Source organism: Poecile atricapillus, chromosome W (genome assembly GCF_030490865.1).
Source record: "Poecile atricapillus isolate bPoeAtr1 chromosome W, bPoeAtr1.hap1, whole genome shotgun sequence".
Lineage (NCBI taxonomy): Eukaryota > Metazoa > Chordata > Aves > Passeriformes > Paridae > Poecile > Poecile atricapillus.
The window spans coordinates 44,481,583-44,504,747 of record NC_081288.1 but is presented as its reverse complement, the minus strand read 5'-3'; the positions used below and the strand labels follow the sequence as shown (position 1 = coordinate 44,504,747).

At 36.3% G+C, this 23,165-nt stretch overlaps 1 protein-coding gene across 6 annotated transcripts in view; it reads left to right on the top strand.

Annotated features, from left to right (window-relative positions):
* LOC131591377 (protein MON2 homolog) overlaps positions 1-23,165 on the top strand; it is a 122,640-nt gene that overhangs the window by 10,219 nt on the left and 89,256 nt on the right. For 5 of the 6 annotated variants that reach the window (XM_058861985.1, XM_058861987.1, XM_058861986.1 and 2 more), the window contains exons 2-14: positions 2,781-2,844; positions 6,786-6,913; positions 7,730-7,861; positions 9,281-9,410; positions 9,957-10,054; positions 11,255-11,380; positions 12,153-12,347; positions 13,051-13,175; positions 13,551-13,690; positions 16,083-16,236; positions 20,442-20,671; positions 21,763-21,844; positions 22,523-22,704. In XM_058861985.1, coding sequence (XP_058717968.1) covers positions 2,781-2,844; positions 6,786-6,913; positions 7,730-7,861; positions 9,281-9,410; positions 9,957-10,054; positions 11,255-11,380; positions 12,153-12,347; positions 13,051-13,175; positions 13,551-13,690; positions 16,083-16,236; positions 20,442-20,671; positions 21,763-21,844; positions 22,523-22,704 — 1,786 coding nt within the window. Of the gene's footprint in view, positions 1-325; positions 381-2,780; positions 2,845-6,785; positions 6,914-7,729; positions 7,862-9,280; positions 9,411-9,956; positions 10,055-11,254; positions 11,381-12,152; positions 12,348-13,050; positions 13,176-13,550; positions 13,691-16,082; positions 16,237-20,441; positions 20,672-21,762; positions 21,845-22,522; positions 22,705-23,165 lie in introns of all 6 variants that reach the window. The other variant, XM_058861991.1, reaches the window with a different exon arrangement.

Genomic DNA, 23,165 nt, shown 5'->3' with positions numbered 1-23,165 from the left:
ACACTATGCACAGACTTCTTCTCAGTCTACTTAAAACTGCACTGTCCTGATTTTTTAAATTTTTTTGGTACATAAATTCTCTATTTGCCTTACTTTGATTTCTGCGAAGGGTTATTTCCACACAATTAGCAAATACTTGGTAATTTCCAAGGAAGCAGAGAGATGATGGGGCAAGTGTTGGAGCCCAGAGGGTCCTGTTGAATTTTACTGTGGGATTATTGAATGTTTGATTAAAAGCAGATCAAAGTACTGGAAGAGATTGACTTGAATATGTGCTATCACTGACAGTCAATTTCTCTTCTTCGTCAATATTTCACCTTCCCAGACTGGATGCTGCAGTTGCTTCAGGAGAAACATGAACCAAAACTCAATAATGGCAGGTGCGTGCTTGAGACATTTTACACCAGTTCATTTCACAGTTATTAAAGCAGAAGAATTGGAAATCTAATTGGCTGAAGGTTTTAAGTACATTTAAGCTTTGTTATGTTTCAGGAATTACATGTATTTGCTTCTTTTCAAAATAGAGGACTGACTTGCTTGTTAGACTACTGTCAGTTGTGGTGCTAAGGGAAGCTGGTAATGTTACATCTAAAATTGGTGCTTTAAAAACATGGTGCCTTATATATTTATATGAAAGTAAATTATCATATTTGAACCCATAAATGCACAATCTAAGATGCTGTCTTTCTCCTTGATTAGTGTTTTGTAAGATCCTTTTCTCATGTGGCAGTGTCCTGCAAACTGCAATAGCAATTGTTGTAAATTCGTAAACTTAAAATCTATGAATTTATCTTTTAATTTGCCACTTAAATTGATGCAATCCAAGCACACTTTTGCATTCATGTATACAGATTAGAGCTGTTTATAGGTATCATGTTTTCTGTTGGCTATTTATGATCAAGTGAGGTATTTTCTTATAATGTTAATGTGTTATCTCTTATATATACATTAGAGTATTTTTCTCTTGTAGGATTTGTATGCAGTGCAATTAGTTTTTAACTGTAAACATTTTTAGCTGGGATTCTGAGTAGAAACCATAGCATAATGCAGATGATCATACAAATTTCTGTATCTCGTGGAGAAGAATTCTTATATTCAGCAGTTGTTTTGGTTTTTTTTGTTTGTTTGTTTTTTTTTAATGTATACTACTTTATATAAAGCCAGCATGGAAACAGCTGAGAGCCATTATGTTAGAAAATTTTTGTGCAGAGTGCATGGTGTTTGTGAATGCCACTAATATGATCAGGCTTAATATTTCTTTGAATCAAAATGAGTTTGTCACTCCTGGCAAGACAGAAATCAGTTGCCAGTTGATGTGATTAGTTTTAGTTTGCAGATAATTGAAGTTGGAGTGTGACAAATCCTTCATATTAATTAATAGGAACAATATGTTGTGACAAGAACCCCTACAATTATCTGACAATTTATAACTGAAGAAGAACAGGGTTTGACTTAAATCTCAAGAACTTCAACACATTAATAAATTAATATAATTAAAATAAATGAGAGCTGCATCTGGCACGCCTTATTATACTTATGCAAGATATATATGTTCATGTTGCTCTGTGCTCATTTGAGCATGTTGTATCAGGCAGTGTGGTTATTACTGACTTTATTTTTAAAGTAGAAAACGGTATTCAGAAAAACTTAAATCTCCAGGATTTTAAGGCAGTGCTTAGTCTTCCTATATTGTTTTGGGAAATGAACATTTTTAAAAAACCAACAAAACAAAAACCTGTTAGCTTTGCATTTCTCATTTAGCTATTTTGAGAAATATGTCTATAAAATCTTAATTAAAATATTTAGTTGTGAATTTATACAGTCACCTTAACCTGACTTTCTGGGAAATCTTGTTGGAGAGAGAATATTAATACTTGATAAAACTTCATGTACTATCGCTTTCATATTTCTGCTGTGACAGCTTCTCTGCTTCTCTAATCTGTTTTGTGGTGACAGCACATGTCTTTAAATAGTAGTATCAGAAGAAAAATAAAAATGTTTAGTGTAGAAATAGCACAGAAATACAAAGCTGAAATAAAAGGGGAAGGGTGCTTTCAAGTTTGTAGAACAGTAGTTTCCAGCAATTTGCATCCAGTCATTTGGGAAAACCTGTTACTTTTATTTTGTGTGTTTGTGGGCATTGAAGAGGGAGTTGCTCTTCCCTTGGGGCCAAGTTGTGATGTCCTGGCAGGGCTGGGAGCCTTGGTTGTCACCCAGCCACACTGTGCCCACACAGCCCTGCCCCTGCTGAAGGAGCATGCCAGGGAGAGGACGATGCTGCTGCTCTGCCAAGTCCTACCTGTGGGGAAAGGGGAGGAACTGGTGCTGTGTACTGTATGGCATGCTGGGAAGAACAGAGTATTGTTAAAGTCATCTTCGTGGCATTGCCCTGGTATAATTTGTGTAGGACATTTGGGAGCCAAAATCCAGGGGAAGGATGAGTTTCATTTTTATACTCATAGTTTGAAACTTTATAGAGACTATGTAACAGTGTTTATGCTTACTAGTGATTTCTTTTTGCATTCATAGACTTGAAAGTAATATAATGAGAATCATGATTTCTGAAAGTTCTGAATATTGCCCTTCCTGTGGAATTCTAAAAAGGAACTCCAGCTGCTACAAAAATATCATTTCTGAATTAGCTCTGCTGACAGAAGCCACTGCAAATACATTTATTTCTCTGAGACTATACCTTTTTATTTATCTACAATATTTTTTATTTCTTTGCAGGTATTCATGTATGATATAGCATCTAAACTACTTGTTTTCTTTTCTTCCAGGCTGCTGAATCAGGAATAATAAAAGTGAAAACAATAGCTGCACGGAACACAGATATTTTGGCAGGTAATTATTTGCAGTGCAATAAAAAAAATAAAGCTGAGTGACAGATCAAAATGTTGAAAAGGTGTCTTGGATATGTCTAATGATACTCCATGTCTTTTAGTGTGTAATATATTGTTGATGCTTTACTTTTGGGCACCTAGCAAAAGATCCAGTAGCATGGAAGATTTTTAACACTACTTGTTTCTTAGTGCTATTAGGATGCTGAGGAAGGGCTCTATTTTCAGTTGATGTTCTACAAAAGTAATCATTCACTTAGATAAATAACATGAAATACTTTGACCCTACATTCTCACTGTTTTAGTTGCTGCGGTTGAGTGCTCTGTGTGGAGAACTGCAGTATGATCCACATATGTATTAGTACCAGCCTTTGGGGACTAGTAACTGGTAGGCAAATATCCATCTTTATCTGAGACAAGGTCGTTCAATTTAAGATGTTCCAGTGCCTTGAGGGATGGGACATATCTTGTGAGCTGCAGCTTTTTAAGTGCTTAAAACAGTATCTCTTGACTGTCTGCAGCTTTATAAAGTTGGCTTCTTGCCAGTTGCTGGTAAAGCCCTTGGCTGGATTTGAATGTCCCTGCATTAATACTTGAGTGTCTCCCAGATGTAGTCAAAATCCTTGAAATGCTAGATTGTTTGGAAGGTCCAGCTGCAAAACCATATCTTGATTTGAGATATGTAAATCAGATATTGTTAAGGAGGCATTTTCTAGGATTATTTGAATTAATAGACCCACTCCTCAGTATTTCACTTTAATGCCTCTTTTTTATTTGTTTATTTTCTTTGTTTTTACTGCTGTCATGAATGCTGACATAAGTGGGAAAAGTATGCCAGGTAATGTCAGCTGTATCAAAATACACAAATGAAAAAGGGAAAGCAGTAGTTAGCCAGTTGGGGAGCCAGAAACATATTACTGCATAAAGAAGTTCGTATTTTAGAAAGCTAGTTTCTAATCATGCAAAATTCTCTGTTTATTAGTTTTCAAAGGGAAGAGATAGGAAAGAGCATTAAATTTGATGATGGATGGGCTGTCTTTGCTTTCATATTTTTGAAGGAATACTTTCTTGTAGTTGGTAAAAATTTTTAAATCATTTTCTCTTGGAAAATTTAAACTAAAATGTACTTAGTATTTATTTAATTCAAAAAACCTGCATAGGTTTGTTGTTAAGAGGTTTGGGAAACCAGCAGGTCCTAGAAGTTATTTTGATTAGTTAATCTTTGCTAATAGGATAATAGCTTTTTCCTCCTTTGTTCCACAGTTTTGTACTGGGTAAATGTACTTTGCCTGCGCATTATCCTAACATTCCACAGTTAAAGCATAGTAAAGCATAAAACCAGACTAAATTCTTTATGAACTCTTGTATTTTTGAGGTATCAATTATAAGCTAATCTTACAGATAAGTTGGTGTCAAGAGATTGTCTATCTAATATTTAAAATCTTCTGAAGAATAATATATCTTAGTAATAATAAAGCCTCAAAATGCTACAATGTAATTATGAAATCTAATGGATACTTTCTGACTGCTAGATAATTTAAGATCATCTATGAGACATTCTAGTAATACAAATAAATATTTTGATCAGGATATAATTTTCTTAATATTTTGGTGTAAACTGTCATTTCACTGACATAGACAAGAACAACTATATCAGATTGCTTTGAATAAGCTGATCTGGTGCTTTCTTGAAGCATTTCATTGAGTATGATTACATTTTTTAGGAAAATAGATGCAGGCTTAAAATCTTTATTAAAATCTTAAAAATCTGTTATTTTTGGTGGATTATGTTTAACCTGCCAGAACTTTGAGGTCAGTGATCTAATTCCTTTCTGTCTCTTGGAAAAGTTAAGTTGAGCTTTGAGTTTCAAAGTCTTCATTCTTGGCAGTGTGTACATACTTTATTATTAATTTATAAGAATTAGAGAAATTCCAGAAGAGGAGAAAGCCTTAAATCACAGGAGATAAATTTGAGAAATTATTTTCATGTGGCTTTGAGATATGCAAAAATTTATGGGTTAGGAGTTCTTCTAAAAAATTAGAATTATAATCTTGCTGATGAAATGAACAGGTAAGTTATACTTCCCAAAAAATTCTCATTCATTATGATTCAGTGAGATAGGTTTATTTTTTAATATATTCTGCCATAAATTGGTAGTAAAATGAAGGCAGACCTGGCAATGATAAATTTATTGTGCATTTTAAGACTGAAGCTAATACAGCTACAGAATCATGTGATCACAGAATATTCTGAGTTGGAAGGGATCATCAAGGTTTACCTCCAGACACAGTGAACAGTAAAAGCCCCAAGAATCACCCCATGTGCCTGGTTGCTATAAAACCTGAAGGGGTACCAAAGCAAATCTACAGAACATTAATTTTTCAGCTTCATAAATTAAAAATACTTGTAACAATTCTGTTGTGAGATTGTTGCTTTTAATGGGTTATGGGAGAAAGTATTGTAAAAGGCTAAATTTATTCTTTGTCTTGTTATTCATTAGCTCATGCCATTTTTGCCATTCAGAACTATATCTTGAGTCTCGTGTTAAGGATAAATGTGTTTTGGCATCTTTTTGCTTGCTTTTTTGTGCTTGATAGTTAGAATTTAGTGGGAGTTCAGAAATGTCAACTGGACACAGAGCCTGCACTGGCTCTGAAGAGGCTGATGAAACTGGACTGTGTGTTGGTATCACCCTGTAAGAACTAGTGTCTTATAGAAAGTTGGCATCTGTCATTTATAATAGACCATTCTTTTCATAGAAACTTTAGAGTCAGTGTTTCAGTTGGAAAATATCACTAAAGTATATTTTTGTAGTTTTGTTTCCTTTTTTTTCCAAATTAGCTGTAGTGATGCTTAGTAGTAGAGACCATGTTTGCATTTTTATGTGAGAAAGTATTTTTTGTTTGTGGTAGCTACTGTCCTCTGAAAAGCTTGTGAAACTTTTAATGAATACATTTCTTCTATTACACATAGACTGAAATACAGTGTATGACCTTCAGTGTAAGAACACACCTTTCAACTGTAAGGAAATTTGTAGTATCTGAAATGGTGACTAGCAGCTAAAATGTTAGAAGTTTGCATGGATCAACAAACATACCTGTAAATGGAAAACCACTCATCAGTCAGAGCCATGTTTTTCTTTCATATTTTTAATATTTTAAAATTTTAATATTTCAGACTTCTTGAGTTACTTTTATGGGAAAAAACTGTTTTAAATGCCAGTGTAGACTGTTTTATTCGTTATGAAGCTTTTTCTCCTTAACAAAAAAACCTAACAACAACAACAAAAACAAAACAAAAAAACAAAACAAAAAAAAAGCAGGCGAGAGAGAAGTTTATCGAAATGGGTTTTCTCCTGGCAAAAGTCCATTTTAAGAAGCTACTCTTTTTCACTAAAACACAATTTGACAAATTCACAGCCAGTTGAACATACCCAGGATACAAACAGTCCAGTCTCTCCCTGTTTTTTTCAGTCCAGTCTCTATCTCCTCCTTTTTTGCCAGCGGCAATTTGCTCTTCCCCTTCCTGCCCCGAGCTTGGAATGTCACTCTGTGCTGCACTGTGTTGCTTCCTGCATTAGGTAAAGCAGGGCAGGACAATGCTACCAGCCTGAGACTGGTTCTTGTGGGAAGGCCAGGGAAAGCTCTGGCCTTGGCAGAACTGTACACCTTCTTGCTAACCACGTGGACTCTTAAGTGGGTGTTTTGGATTTAGAAAGTCACTTGAGTGTTTAAGGGAGAAGGTTCTTGGAATTTGAGCCTTGGCCAGGATAATTGTGGAAGTGAGCTGTGTCAGCCCATGTGTCTTCACTTGGCTTTTCCCTGTGGTCCACGTGTAAATCCCGAATTTCCAAGACTGGAGATTGCTTTTTGTTAGTAGGTGTGATTAACAATTTTTGCACTGTATTTTTCAAAGTATTAAACATTGACTTTTCTCTTTGAAAGCTTTGAAAGAGAACAGCTCAGAGGTGGTTCAGCCCTTTCTGATGGGTTGTGGAACAAAAGAACCAAAGATCACTCAGCTGTGTCTAGCAGCCATACAGAGGCTTATGTCTCATGAAGTTGTTTCAGAGGTAAGATCAATCTTTATACAGAAACATAAATATTTCAGAGTGAGAAATACAGACCTCAAATGTAAGGTGAATGAGTTGTTTTAGGAGGCTCTTTATATTATAATGAATATAGTCCACAAAATATTTTACTCATGTCTGTTTTTCAGTAATTTAAAAGAAAACCTTTTACACCATAACAAAAAGAGGTGAGGCAGTATAGTAACCTCTAGAAGGAAATTTATGAAAATTGAAACCGGCTCATTTAATTCACATTCTTACACTGCAGGAAATGAACATGTGATGAACCTTGTGCATCAACAAAATATACTTTGTGCAATAATGTTATTGTGCTTTTGTTACATTTTATTTTTAAAAATAAAGTAAAATAGATGCACATTTTCTGCAGCAGTAAATGTCATGATATATTATGGTGCTGCATATATAGTGTGTTAGGAAGCTGATGAAAATAATGCTGTAAAAATACACCTTCAGTTGTGCTTGCGTAATGTAAAATTATACTGTTTTCTCTCTGACATGAATGAATTCTGAGGGTAAAATACATTTTTACTGTGTCTTCCATATTTCCAAGTAGAAAATGAGGTACAGGCTCTAATTTGTACTGCATATTAAGACATTTCTGTTGTCAATTCTTTAAAAATACTTTGGGAAGTTTGTGACTATGAAATTTGCATTGTATTCTCAAAGTAGTTCTTCAGTATAGACAAACAGGCACATTAATTTATGATATGCCTCTATGACAGTGACATTCTTACATATGTGCATGATATACCAGTACATAAATATTGTAATAGGTGACAAAAAATTATTTCTTTGCAGGCTGCAGCAGGAAACATTATTAATATGCTTTGGCAATTGATGGAGAACAGTCTTGAAGAACTTAAATTGCTCCAGACAGTTCTTGTACTTTTAACAACCAATACAGTTGTGCATGATGAAGCATTGTCCAAGGTAAGAATTTGTTGGTGTCAACTACAGAATTTAAAATATCCAAGAGGAAAAATGGGGAAATTTTACATATGAAGCATGTGAAAACAATGAATGAGAAAAGGGGGTTCTTGATTCTATTGTGTCTCTATTGTCTTTGACTAGACTTTGAAAATGGGATTTCTTTTAGCTTCCTTTTCCATGTGTTTTGTAATTCCTCCTCAGTAATACATTTCAGACTTAATAGGAACTTGAAATAAAAACTCTGAGCCAGTGCCTGTCCTTCTCCTCTGTTAAATTCGTTGTATATTTTTGAACTGTAATCAGAGCACATGGCAGCTCTCCCTAAGAGAAAATGTTAGAAGAAGCTGCCTTCCACCTGGCCTTAAATCTCTTTTGAAAACATTCCAGTTATTGCTCTTTCAGTAACAACTTTGGGTCCTAGTTTTAAACATGAAACATTTTAGATATTATGTTTCAACTAAAAAATTATGTCCCAGTCCAGTGTAATATAAAGTGTAAGCTACTTCTCTTTGAAGAAGCAACATTGTTTACCCTCTCTGACTTGTGAAATTCTGCTTAGTTAGTTTCTCTTGTAGAAACTTGTAGAAAATTGGTTTCAGCCAGATATATATTGCATGTTCATGTTTCAGTTAAGCTGTTGTAAGATTTTAAACTGACGTGGCAACATGATCTGAGTAAGAGTCCACAAATCACAGACATGAAAAAGAGGCAAAAGAAAATTCTGGATCTTGTATGGCTCACAGCATGTAGCACTATGGCTGGGTGTGGTTGAGGCTCTTGAAAGTGCAAGAACACAGTATATGGATAGAAGAACAAGAAATACAGGTTTCACTACACATAAAAATGTTAATTTTCAATATTCATTATAAAACAGGTAAGTATTAAACTATGAGTTAGAGGTAATAACAAAATCCAATGGGAAAATGTATTCAGGTCATTGCCAGCACAATGACACTTTGAAATGCACAGTTTAGGATTAATAGCAGTCAAGGCAACATGATTGTGAAAGTATTGTGATTCAGCGTAGGAGAGGAATGACATTTTAGCTGTGAAGCTGACTGACCTTTCTGTGATTAACCTTACAATCCTAATGTCCTTTTGACATTAATTGATACAAGTTGTTCTGTGTCATGATTACTGTGTATTCTCTGTATGATGACTGCAATTTTGTTGGCACATTGTAATGTGTTCAGTTAATACCACGTTTTGATTGCCTTTTGGGAGGATTGCTAGGGAGTTTTTTGGCTAGGGTAATCCATAGAATGTATTCTGGTTCTTCAAATTTTTTATTTTTTTTTGACAACCTTCTGACAAACTGTAGCAGAAGGCGTTCCTCAGTCCATCAACCTTCTTGACTCTTAGCTAAAAGATGAAATATATTGTTGTAAGGTAATATTTTTTCTGTTTTTTTCTTTTCAGGCAATTGTACTTTGCTTTCGATTGCACTTCACAAAAGATAATATCACAAATAACACTGCGGCAGCTACAGTGCGGCAGGTAGTTACTGTTGTGTTTGAGAGAGTGGTTGCTGAAGATGAACGATACAAAGGTGGGCATACTGCTTACTCAGCTTGCTTTTATTTACCTGCTTTTTTGACACATATCAGATGTTTCTCTTTCAGATAAAGAAGTAGTAAGATGTCTATGGATGTTATAAAAACGTCACAGACATCATTAATTTTAACTGTCTTTTATACACTGATTTGTATTTAAAGGAGATTAAATCCTTCACCATTGTGTCAGTCCAGTTCAATGCAGCAATATATAAAACCTAGATTTTTTTTCAAGCTTTGAGAACTGGTCTTCAGGTTAGTACTGTAAAGGGATTTGAGGTGAGGGTGTCATTTATGGTGCAGATACCATAGATTGCTGAGTGGGAAATACATGGCAGCAGTAGTTTTGAAGAGAACATTGGAACGCAGTGCTTGGTATCAATGATCTTTGGTAGTCAATCTAATGTTTGTTTCTATATACATGATAAGTTGCAGAAGAATTACTTGGCCATTCTCATAGAATATTCCTGTGAGAACACTTAATGCATACTTGATTTTTAACAGTAACTTTGTTCATAAAAACTTTTTGTTTTTTTGCACAGATGCTGTTGACCAGCCAGCTGCAGTTCAAGGGAATAGCAATAGAAGATCTGTCAGTACGCTGAAGCCATGTGCTAAGGATGCATATATGCTTTTTCAGGTAGATGGGGAGCATATATATATGTATTTGCAGTTAAGATTGGGTGCTTCTACATCTCTTTAAGAAATTTTAAGAGTTTGCCGTTGGCATATTGACAATGTCCTTAACCAGAGCCTTGGGTTTTCTTATGCTATTTATTCTAATTGGTGATGATATGCTGTATCACAGGGGAATGATGAGAAAATAAAGATAAAGTGGCCTTGGAAAATGTTTTATTAAAAATCTTAAATAATAGCTAAGTGTACATGTGCATTAAATTCATGATTATTATTTCTGTGAGCCTGTGGTGGGTTTACCCTAGCTGGACTCTCAAGTACCCTCCAAATTGCTCTACCACTCCCTGTCCCAGCTGATGGGGAGAGAAAAGGAGAAGGAAAACAATTCATAGGTTGAGATGAGGCAGTTTACTAAAGCAAAAGCAAAGGTTTGCATGTGCATGAGCGAAGTGCATCAGCAAGCAATGTTCAGCCACTTCCTGGGAAGCAGAGCTTCAGAATGCATGGCAGTTGCTCCCAAAGGCAAACATTGTAAATAACAGATGCCTCCCTTCCTCTTCCATTTCTTAGATTCTACAACTGAGGTATGGAATATCTCTTTGGTTAGTTTGGGATAACATTTTTTGTGTCCCCTCCCATGATCTTGCCCAGCCCCTTGGTGGCAGTGGAGGGAAATCTTGAGAGACAGCACTGAGTCAGTGCTATTCAGATGTAGCCAAAATACTGGTGTGTTATCAGCACCTTCCTAGCTACCAATGCAAAGCTCAGCACTGTAAGGGCTGCTGTGGGGAGAGTTAACTCCATTTCAGAAAGACCCAGTACAGAGCAAAACACTGCAACTGTAATTCAGTCCTGTTTCTTGTGGTTGGTACTGGACATTAAAGTCAAGTATGTAGTGAAAAGGAGTAGTTGCATTCATCACACCAATAAAAATCTTCTTGACTTAGCAAATTGACTCGTCTTGAGATATTTTTGAGGCTAGGAATGAACACATGCTACAAGGATTCCAGCAAAGTTAAAAATTATTTTAAACATTTTCTATGCTTTATAATTTGTGTTAAAAAGTATTTAAAGAAAAAATAACGTTGAAATCAGGAGATTGCTCACAAAAGAGGAGAGTTTGTAGATTTCATTATGAAGTCGGGAAACTTTCTTGGTACAGGACTTTACAGAGAATGACAGTGTTACTGTGTTTCTTTCTAAGGATCTCTGTCAGTTAGTTAATGCTGATGCTCCCTACTGGCTCGTGGGTATGACAGAAATGACACGTACGTTTGGCCTTGAGCTTCTTGAGTCGGTCCTCAACGACTTTCCACAAGTGTTTTTACAAGTGAGTAGTTCTTGGGTGGAAAACAGGAAGACTTTTACTCACACGAGTAGTAAAATCTACACTTAATTAAATCCTCTTTAATTTGACATGAATGTTGTTACCCTGGAGGACTTTTAGCTTTTATGTTTTGGGGGGGTGTGGGGTGGTGTTTAACAGAAAAGTTCCCTGTGCTTCTTGAATGTTTTTCTATTCCTAAACTCTTTATTTATATTTCTGTTTTATTTATGTTTATACATTTTGTAGAGCTGTTTTACTCTTTCACTTTTGGTTTTGGTGTTTATATCTCCTCCAGAGATGCATTTTCTTATCTTGCCTTATTTATGACAGCTCTGTAACTAAATTTGTGGAATTGTTACTTCTACAAAACTATTAAGCTCACCTCACTTGTAAAGTAAAAATCAAGACTGTGAATTGCATGTATCTGCTGCATATAAATGCCTCATGATCCTGCAATAATGTGTTTTATTAGCTGACAGTAGATAAATTAATTTATAAATATATAAGTGATATATTAGCAGCCTATTTCAGCTTGCAAAATACAGGAAGAAGGATGCATGGCATGAACCTGACAATTGTAATTTCATACTTTTTGGTAGCTTTACAATGGTGTCTGCAGTTCTGCCTTTTCATTTCCTGATTGTCATTTATACCAGAATTTGCATGATTTCAGACTGCTTGATCATAACTACAAATGTAAATAAGATGTATAATCAGAGCTACTGCTAGCAATTAAGGAATATCTGCATGTAACTTTTTCTGTTTTCTTTTTCAGCATCAGGAATTCAGTTTTCTTCTTAAAGAAAGGGTATGCCCTCTTGTTATAAAGCTCTTCTCCCCAAATATCAAATTCAGGCAAGGTTCCACCACCTCATCTTCCCCAGCACCAGTGGAAAAACCATACTTTCCCATCTGTATGCGTTTGCTGCGAGTAGTTTCTGTTTTGATTAAACAGTTTTACAGTTTGCTGGTAAGAATATGCTCAAATTTTCTTTATGCAATTTTATTTTTCTATGTATATGCCAGTGCTGTGATCAGTAGTAGTGTTCATTAGTTCTTGGGAGCTGTTGATGTCTACTGAGGGAAGAGAAGGCTAAATACTCTTTTCCTCTTATATTTATTAGTGTTTACATGCATTCTAAATGTATGATTTTGTTAGACATGGACTTGTATGAATTTTATAGTAGATTAGCTTTTCTCTATTTAACTGCCTTTCAGGTTTTGGGAACCTTTTGATCTTCTGTTGTTTGCCTCACTTTAGATAATGATGATTACTGTGCCTTGTTAATACTTTCTAAGAGGCTTTTGACTTGAGTTGCTAAAGCTGTTGACAGAATGTGGGTAAAAAAACACATGTTCAGCCACTCTTATGTCCTGAGTTTTTGGTATTTGTTAAAAAATACATTTTTCATTTGTCTACTGTAGTAAATGTATGACCTTTATTGCAATGTCTGAGAGGAATTTAACTCCTTCAGTACAATTGCATATGTGATTTTAGCTTGTCAAAAATGTTACGTTTTAATAAAATTCTGAGTAAATACTCACTCCAGGGATTTTTTTAGATTCTGTACAAAACTTGCTGTGGTAGGACTCCTGAGATGAAAGGTTTCTTTAGAAATTATTTTGTAGGAGGCTTTTTCTTTTTATTAATTACTATAAACTATATGTTTTAGGTAACAGAATGTGAAATCTTTCTGTCATTGCTGGTTAAGTTTCTGGATGCAGACAAACCACAGTGGCTACGAGCTGTTGCAGTAGAATCTATTCACAGGCTTTGTGTGCAGCCTCAGCTATTAAGGTATTAACTATATTGGCTTTTGCTTTTACATAAAGTTTAAGATATATTTTTATTATTTTTCTCTAATGGAAAATGCTTCCTAAAACATTGCAAATGTATAGAAACTTAAATGCAATAAGCTGCTCGTAATAATTTTGTGTAATGCATTAGGCAATGCTTATTATCCAAGAAGGGCTGAATTATAGTTGAGTATGTCTTAGCAGTGTCAAAGGAACATTTTCCTAAAATTAGATACTATTGTTTGCCTAAATATTTGCTGTTGAAATGTGCTTTTAGGCTGCAGTTTGGAGTGTGTGTGGGGGTGAAGTTGCTGTTAAAATATTCTTTTAGTCCCCAGTTTGTCAAATACTTTCTGTTTTATAAAATACCTTCCAGGTCTTTTTGTCAGTCATATGATATGAAGCAACATTCCACTAAAGTTTTCCGTGATATTGTGAATGCACTGGGGTCCTTTATCCAGTCTCTATTTCTTGTACCAAGCACAGGGAACACATCAGCAACACCAAACCAAACTGGTAAAGCCTTGTCCTTATTATCATTTTATTTTTCTATCATTTTCTTGTAATAATGTATTCTGTTTTGATTCAGCTCTGGTACTTTGGTGTTTATTTTGGTAAAAAGCTAGCTTGAGTAGAGCTAGTGTTCTCAGCTCTGGTACAACAGGGGATTTTATCTACCTGTTTTGTGGGGAAGGCATAGACCCCAGTCAGCAGCAGAATCAATCTGCCTTGATTCCTGTTTTTCAGTGATCAGATTCCTTGTTTCACAAATTTTCGGAGGGAAATTCCATTGGAGTTATTTCTAATTTCTGACTGTACAAAATATATCTGATTTCTGTCTCCTTGTGCAGGGATGTCATTTATGGCAGGGCGCAATTTAAGTAGTAAGACGGTGTGGGTTTGTGGGAGGCAATCAGTAGTTCTTCTGGATGTTCAAGGCCAAAACTGGAGTGAGGGAGTCAAGAGGAAGAATGAAAGATGTGTATTTTACAAATGATCTCTGTCTTTTTTGTAAGCTGAAGTCAGACATATATTGAAACTAAATTTGGTTGTCTTTTCTTGCAACCAGGGTTTTGGCATTTCACTAGGTATATTTGTATTTTAATAAGATGAAATTATTGTCCTGTTAATGCCTTTGCAGGTGTTTATGTCCCAAGTTAAGGCTCTGCTTCTTTCTGTAGTTCTGGAAGCAGAGTCCTCAGCAACAAACAACTTAAAAATAATTGTGAAGGTTTATTTTGATATGTCTTCTTAAAAGAGATAAAAGCCAGATAATAAGTGTAATTAATGTCTATCAAACCTACTATTAAATTAAGAAACATTGAAAACTTGGGGTTTAGACTCACATCATTCAGTGTTCACTCGTGAAATTGGAATCCCATGCTGGAGTTAGCAGTGATAGCATGAAGAAATTTGCATCAGTGTCTGCTGTTCAGTAGCTGTCTATGCAGCAACTGATAGAACATTTCTAGGTCAGCTTAATTATCCTAAGGTAGATCAGAAACACACTTTTCACCACGTAACATGCATATATGAGAAACCGTTCTATAATACTTATTCTGAAAACCTAAATTTTGCCTCAAGTGAAGCAGCACTGCAGTAAGGTGATGCCTCTAGTGCTGTTACCATTTCTCTGGGTTATTACTACAGTTTGTTTTCTCTTTAACTTTCAATTTCTACTTTGTCTGAGTGTTTTTTATGTCACTTTCTCATGCATTTATTTTTCTACCTTTTTTCCTCCTATGGCCATATTTGACTTGCAAAGAGCAGATCAATGCAATGTAATTCTTGAACTGAGTCTTCTGATTATAACAGCAGTCTTCTCATAGCAGCCTGTCTTTTGGAATCATAGAATGGCTTGTCTTGGAAGACACCTTCAAGATGATCTAGTTTCAGCCCCCTGGCCCCTGGCCATGGGGCTTCCAACAGACTAGGTTGCTCAAAGCCTTATCCAACCTGTCTTTGGACATTTACACTTCTTATACACCTGATTTTTGATCCTCAGAGTTGCAAGAGGCTCAAGAGCTTGGAAGCTGCATATACTGAAGTTCTGTGTTACTTTTATTATACTGGCCAGTGTTTGACACACACTTTAATGAGTTAGATTAATACAAAAATAGTTGCATATGTCTGACTGCATAGTGGGGTCATAAAAAATGACACCAGTGTAACTGTGTTAGTGCCAGTGTTTGGTTAATAATTTGTTTAGCAGCATGATTTTTTTTTGTTTCAGTCTGTTAAGTGTTAGTGTGTTAAAGTGTATGCATAAGCTTCTGTGTATTCATGTTGCCTAAGTTAGTCATTTATTGCCTATATTAGTAGTTAGCTTACTCTCCATGTATTAAAAGCAAGCACACCAAAATGGCAGTTACACTGTCAGTCACCATCCTGGGGACTCTACTCTCTCCCCACATTGTCTGTTCAGAGAGAATCTGAACTTGTGGGACCTATTCTTACTAAACCACTAGTTGTGGTTTTTGCATTTCTGAAATCTTTGAAGTTTTTTGTTGAAATAATTAAACTTTCTAGTTACTGAGTTCTTGGTGCAACTATGTAAATAATCCTTAACTTTCAAGTATGTGTCTGACTCTTCACTAAAACATACATTGTTCCATCAAGACTATATAAGTCTGATTCATTCACAGAATGTTATGAATGTTGCTGTACCTTGCACAGAAACATTACATTCTGACTGGAAAATAGGCAGTTGGCATCAGTGAGCTGCACATGAGATTATATTTTAGACAGCAGAGGGAGCTCAGAAATAGTTTTTTGTGTTATTGATTTTTGTTATTGAACTGGGTATCTTCAGATTAATCCTGGTGTCTTAAAAATTGAATAGAAAAAGGATGTTTTCTGATCACAAATACCAGATTGGTTGATTTTATCACTTTGTTTTTGTGAACAGGAAGCAATGCATCAGGGAATACTGGCTCAGCACAGACTAACCCAGGAGTGCTTGGAATGGGTGGAGGTGCAACTGTATTACCTGCCTTTGAGTACAGAGGCACTTGGATACCCATCCTGAATGTAACAGTACAAGGCAATGCTAAAGCTACATAGTGAGTACCTCTATCTTTTTGAAAGTCTATGTACCAAGTGTTTTCATTTTGAATTTGGTGATGCAAGGATTTTTTACTAGTGAATATTGAGGTTTTTGTTTCACTGGCATGGAAGTCTATTAGGAATTTTCTCTTTGTTGGTGCCATGAGGTGTTCTGGTCTTTTTGCTGTTTTTTCTGCAAGCCCTGGATTCTGTTTGGGATGTCCCCTATGGTTGTAGCATCCATTGGATTTTTTATTTTTCCTACCATTTTATCTGTATTAACTCTTTATTTTTAGGCCTCCCTGTAGTATAGAACAATTTTGGAATACCTATTGCTGCGTTTTGTAATGGCAAACATGAAGGGCATTAAGCAAACAGGACATCAGTGGGAATGAAAAATAGCTTTCTCACACCAGCTTTACTGTACTCTCAGTTTTTATTGAGCAGGATAGTTCCTGGCAGCTACTGGTCTGGTTGTCATTTCAAACAATATATTGACCTGTGTACCAAGGCCAATTATGAATGCTTCTTAGAATGGCAAATTGTTTTGTCATGACTTTGTACAAAGGAGATGTTCTCAGTTTAAATCTGCAAATACTATGTTACTTTTTAAATAGTGCAATTTTTTTCATATCAGTCATGATCATTGAGGGACAGGTGCCTCCAAACCTGAAGCTATTTATACCACCATAAAATTTTGGCATACTAAAATTCAGTGAAATCTGCAAATAGCCTACATCTCAATATTTTTAGGGTAGGAACTGCTTTATCTGCCTTTGAGGTGCAGAAGAAAAAACCTCATCCTCAAATTTCAATAGTTAATGTGTATGTGTTGACTTCTTATTCCAGCAGCGGACATGAATGTTGTTTTAGTTTATTTGCTTGTTCTCAGAGAATGCAAATTTTTCATTTGGTCAGCTACTACAACCTCCACTTTTCTTCCTTTTCTTTTTTCTTACTATCTACTCTTAACTGGCTTAAGAACCTTGCAGCCATCATAATCTCCTGTCCTTCTCTACACTTGCTTGTGTTTTACCTTTGGATACTTCAAGTAACACTATGATTTTCTCTGTATAATTTTTGCATTTTTTCATTTGTTTAAGATTGCAGAGTTGTCATAAGCATTTCACGGCAGATTTTTTTCCCCTTTCTTGTACTTTTGTCTGTAGCTCCTGTATGTAAGGAGATGACTTGCTGTAATGTGTCACGTCCTAGCACCAATTCTCTTCTGCTGCCATTAGATTTTCAAATAATGGCCACATTTCATACTTTTGTACAAGTTTGTCCACAGACCACTATCTTGTCTGGAACTTGTCTTCCCCTTTACTTAAGGAAATAAACGTTTTTAAGAGGAATAGGCAAACTATTCAAGACTTTTCACAGCCATTGCCATGTAAGAGTAATAACTGTTATTTTATTATATGAGTAATAACTCATATAATCACAGAATCACTAAGTTGGAAGAGACCTTCAAGATTGAGTCCAATCCAGTTCTAATACCTCAATGAAAACATCACACTGAGTTCCACATCCAGTCTTTTATTAAACACATCCAGAGATGGTGACTCCACCACCTCCCCAGGCAAACCATTCCAATATTTTATCACCCTTTCTGTAAAACACTTTTTCCTAGTATCCAACCTATATTTCCCCTGGCACAGCTAGAGTCTGTGTCCTCTCATTCTGTCAGTTGCTGCCTGGAGAAAGAGACCAATCCCCACCTGACCACAGCCACCTTTCATTGGCCAGCTTCCAGTCATCTGGAACCTCACCAGTGACCCAGGACTGTTGGTAAATGATGGAGAGTGGCTTCGCAAGATCATCTGCCATCTCCCTCATCACCCTGGCATGGATCCTATCTGGGCCCATAGATTTATGAACATCCAAGCGGCTCAGCAGTTCTCTGACTGCCTCCTCCTGGATAACAGGGAGACCATTCTACTCCCTGACACCATCTACCAACCCAGGAGGACAGTTGTCCTGAGGACAAGCTGTCTTCCCACTAAAGACAGAGGCACAGAAGGCATTAAGCACCTTGGCCTTCTCCTTATCTGCAGTTACTGAGTTTCCTCCTGCCTCCAATAGAGAATAAGGGCTGGTCTTAGCTTCCTTTTACCATTAATATATTTGTAAAAACATTATTTATTATCCTGTACAGAAGTTGCCAAATTAAGTTTGAACTGGGCTTTGGCCTCCCTATTTTTTTTCTTACATATCCTAGCAACCCCCTTAAATACTTCCTGAGAAACCTGACCCTCCTTTCAAAGATGATACATCCTCTTTTTATTCTTAAGTTGCTTTGAAACCTCATTGCCCATCCAGGCTGGACATTTGCTTCACTGACTCATCTTTTGGCACACAGGAAAAGTCTGTTCCTGTGCCCTCAAGATCTCTGCTTTAAAGCATGCCCATCTTTCCTGGACTCATTTACTTTTGAGGGCTGCTTCCTAGGGAACTCTCTGGATAAATCTCCTAAATAGGCCAAAGTCTGCTCTCCGGAAGTCCAGTGTAACAGTCGTATTGATGTTCCTCCTGATTTCACTAAGTATCAAGAACTCCATAATTTCTTGATCACTATGTCCCACGCTGCCTCCAACCACCACCAGCCCATCTCTATTTGTAAACAACAAGTCTAACATAGTCCCTCTCCTAGTAGGCTCACTCACCAGCTGTGATCAAAAGCTGTCCTCCACACACTCTAAGAACTTCCTGGAGTGCCTCTTTTCTGCTGTATTAAGTTCCCAGCAGATGTCTGGTAGGTTGAAATCACATACAAGAACAAGGGCTGGTGATCCTGAAACACTCTCCAGCTGCTTATAGAATAAGTTGTCCACCTCTTCGTCCTGGCTGGGTGGACAATGACAGACTCCCAGTAGGATGTCGGCCTTGTGGGCCTTCCCCTTAATTCTTACCCATAGGCATTCAATCATCATCATTAGTTCAATACCCATGGCATCAAAAGCCTCCCTAATATAAAGTTTCACTCCTCCACCTCTTCTACCTATCTCTTCTGAAAAGCTTGTAGACATCCAGTGCAGCATTCCAGCTATATGAGTCATCCCACCATATTTCCATGATGGTGACTATATAATTTAATTTATTTAATATTTAATTTACTCAGTAGTTACCATTTTCTATCTAAAAGTAAAAGGATGTGACCTCTACCTCGCAAATATATTTTAACTATAAAACCCACTAATAATTTTACTTAGGCCTGCATATATATTCACACCTACTTGTATATACAGGATGAACTCCTGACCATTTGATTTAGCTGTAGTTCCTGCTCCCCCAGGTAGGAGGCAGCTATCTTCAGGAAATTAGAGGTAATAACTGAAGTGTGGCATGTTTGGGAGAAGGAAAAATCCTCTGTGCAGACAACAGTGGTGACACTAAGGTATAAAAGTACCTTTGGTATATTTTAGCTGGAATACATTGTTTTTTTAAGAGTAGTTTGTAGAGTAAAAAATGATGAAATAATGATTTCTGTGGAAGCAGGTAGATTTTGTAACTGGCTGTCTCTACATGTATAGGTGCTGCTGCTTCTGTGTCAGCTACAATTTCTGTTGGATTTGTAACTCAGCAGTTCATGTGCTTTTAAAGTAATAGATAGAGGAAAGTGGCAATGAAGCTGCTGTTCCAGCACAGTGATGTTTTAACTGCATGCTTTTCAGCAGTGAATCGTGTAGACATATCCTCTTTGTACAAATAATGTCCATCGTTTACCTATGCATGTCAGTGATGAATACTTGGCCAGGCTATGGACAGGCTTTTCTAGTCATGTGGACTCAAAGATAATAGAATGTCTGACTTGTTCTCTATTTGTTATAACTACGTTCACACTGTCATGACTCTCTGATGTATTTCCTCTGTTGTTCCTAGATACTTGTATTGGTCTGAATAAGTTCTGTTGCAGTGGTTCTAAGTAAAATAACAATACAAGTAGAATTATTCATAATGCTTGATTATGTATGTTAGTTTTTAGAAATACTTTTTGCAGATCTGTACTCAGTGTTTGTACCCTTTTGGTTGCTGTCTTATTTAGTAATTCATTTACTCTTTTACTTAGTGACTCAAAGGTTTTTTTCTTGAGTTGCAATAAACCTTGAATGATTGTATTTCGGGCCTGTTTGTGTTTAACATTAATTCAGAATCTTGTGTTTTGTTATTGTTTTTAAAACAGTGGTATTGCTAGACACTTACCATGTTTTCAATTTTTTAGTTTGGAGATGCTGGACAAAGTTGAGCCACCGACAATTCCTGAAGGCTATGCAATGTCAGTGGCATTTCACTGTTTGCTGGATCTTGTCCGTGGTATCACCACCATGATCGAAGGAGAGTTGGGAGAGGCAGAAACTGTCATCCAAACCACAACAGAGGCAACATCATTACCAGCGCAGTCTTCAGAGCAAGATCTGCAGTCTGTTTCTGACCAATCAGAGAAAGAACTAGGTACTGGAAAATGCAAACGCTATATGAAATTCAACAGTTTTGCAGAAAGCAGATTTTAAAATTTCATGCTTTTTTGCTTAAATTTATTGGTTCTTATTTATATAAAAAAAACTTTATTTAAAGTGTGGTTTATTTTTTTAATGGAACAGCAGTTCCATTTAAAAAAATACTTGACTTGGTGCTCTGCTTTTGGCTTAACAGTGAGATCTAAGGTCACAAGAGACAACCTGACTGACAGAAATGGACTTATAACCACATTAAAAGAAAAATACATCTCTAGTAACATAACAAAAAGAATGTTCTAATGGACAAATTTTTAGTAAGATTGCAGTATATAGAGAAGGACTTCCTTGACAGCAGAACTGCTGTGAAGTGAGGATTGTTTTGTGGAACATATGATGGGTCTGTTATGGAGTCTATATGTACAAAATGACTTGTGTTTGACCAGTGAGTTTGGCTTGTGGCCCAGGAAGCCAAGGCAGTACAGCTGGAGTTCCAGCCAAGGGATGTGGGGAAGGCAGGGGGCTGCGGCCGGGCGCTGCCGCGGGAGCGGGGAGCTCTCCATGGTGCTGCGGAGCACCGGGGCTTGGCGTGGCTCGGTGGAGAGAGGGAGGTGTGCAAATGGGCTGGGCAGCTACCCGTTTGCTAGACCAATACCTTTTTCCCTATTAAATGAAAGTAAAAAAAAAAAAAAAAACTATAGCTACCACGGGAGAGTAGTTTTATTTCACTGCAAAATATCAGTGAGTTTCTTGTCCCATATTTTTGTACTTCTGAATATTTATTTTTATAGACAAAGATCAAAAATGGTTATATATGTTGCAATAAGTTGGATATCGGTGGGGTTTTTTGATGCTATTTAGAAAAAGCATTGCCTGGTGAAATTATTTTTTTTTTTACATCAGAAATGTTACTTTCGATGCAAGTTATGAGTGTGTTTCTGTATGTACATATATCTGGCTATGTAAACATACATACAAAAACCCTCTTCAAAAGATGCAGTATCAAACATTTTGTTTGTGATACACATTAAAGTTATTAAGGGAGCTACTGTGTTTCTGCTATTAAAAAGTTTCCCTATTTCTTTTAAGTTAGTAGAGCTGTCTGGGAAGAAATGGTGAACGCTTGTTGGTGTGGTCTTCTGGCTGCTCTATCCCTCCTACTTGATGCAAGGTATCTGATCTTTCATTTCTATTGATTTTCTAAGTTGACATTCCAAGCTATATTTTGAACTGACTTTTGATGCCAGTCAAATTGACAGTTGTCAACATAAGTGCTGTTCATGGCATCTGAGCAGTCAGGTTTGTGGCTTAGACTGAATGAATAAATGACACGGAAGTCTCTGGAAGTCCAATATCTACCTTTAATGTATTTCAATACAGAACAATTAATTGCATTTTCAAAGGGTTGCATTTAAACTATTTGAATTATCTTTATTTCTTTTTACTTGCTTGCATGTTTCAACATATTGAAGTGATTGTCCTGATTACTGCAAGTAAGAGAATAAGTAATGTCTTAGTACTTCTTAGTACTATCTAATCTTTAAAGTGGAAAAGCTTTTTACTAGGAAATGGCTGTGGTAAATTAATTGAGGCCTTCAAAGAGCCTTTTGTAATCAAACACCACTTTCTGAAATTAGTTTTAAATATCTTCTCATAGTCTCATTTAGCAAGTCGCTGAGAAAGTCTGATTTTGTAGGAAGTGGTTCTGAAGAATTTTGTTGATTGGTTATGCTTGATCTTCAATATTTATTGTGTTAATGGATTTAAAGTATATGTTCTTATGGCTTTCAGTTTTGGTTAGCTTCTGTGCTCTGTAGTAATTCCTGCTGAACAATGTGTACTCTTTCAGCACTGATGAGGCTGCCACTGAAAATATTCTAAAAGCAGAATTGACCATGGCTGCACTTTGTGGAAGACTGGGTCTTGTAACATCAAGAGACGCCTTTATCACTGCCATTTGCAAAGGATCCTTGCCTCCTCACTATGCCCTTACTGTGTTAAACAGCACAACTGCAGCTCTGTCCAGCAAGTGTAAATATATACATTTTTCTTAATTGTGTTTCATCATATTGTCCTCTAAGCCCATTTTTTTTCAGGATATTATTCCAAAGACACACAGCTGTAGTATTTGGCTATATTAAAGTAAGTTAGAGTCCTCAGACAGTACCTAGATTACCTACTTTCCAGGCAGAACTGGTTGGTCTTGCAGCATTTGCTGACTATCATTCTGATCAATCTAAAATTTCCTGAATGATTCACATATGTCAAAAGTTCAAATTCTAAAGAGATCTGTCTACCATTGTAAAGATGTGCTAGGATATGTAAAATTAAGGCATTCAAAATCTGAAAAGGTCTTTGGGCAGCTCAGATTCTAAATCTTTGGCTAGAACATCCTGCATTTATGATGTACTACGGTCTTCTACAATTGCCTATTATAATTACTTATGTGTAAGTGGAAGATTCAAGTTCTAGGCTCTCTGTAGCCTACAAAA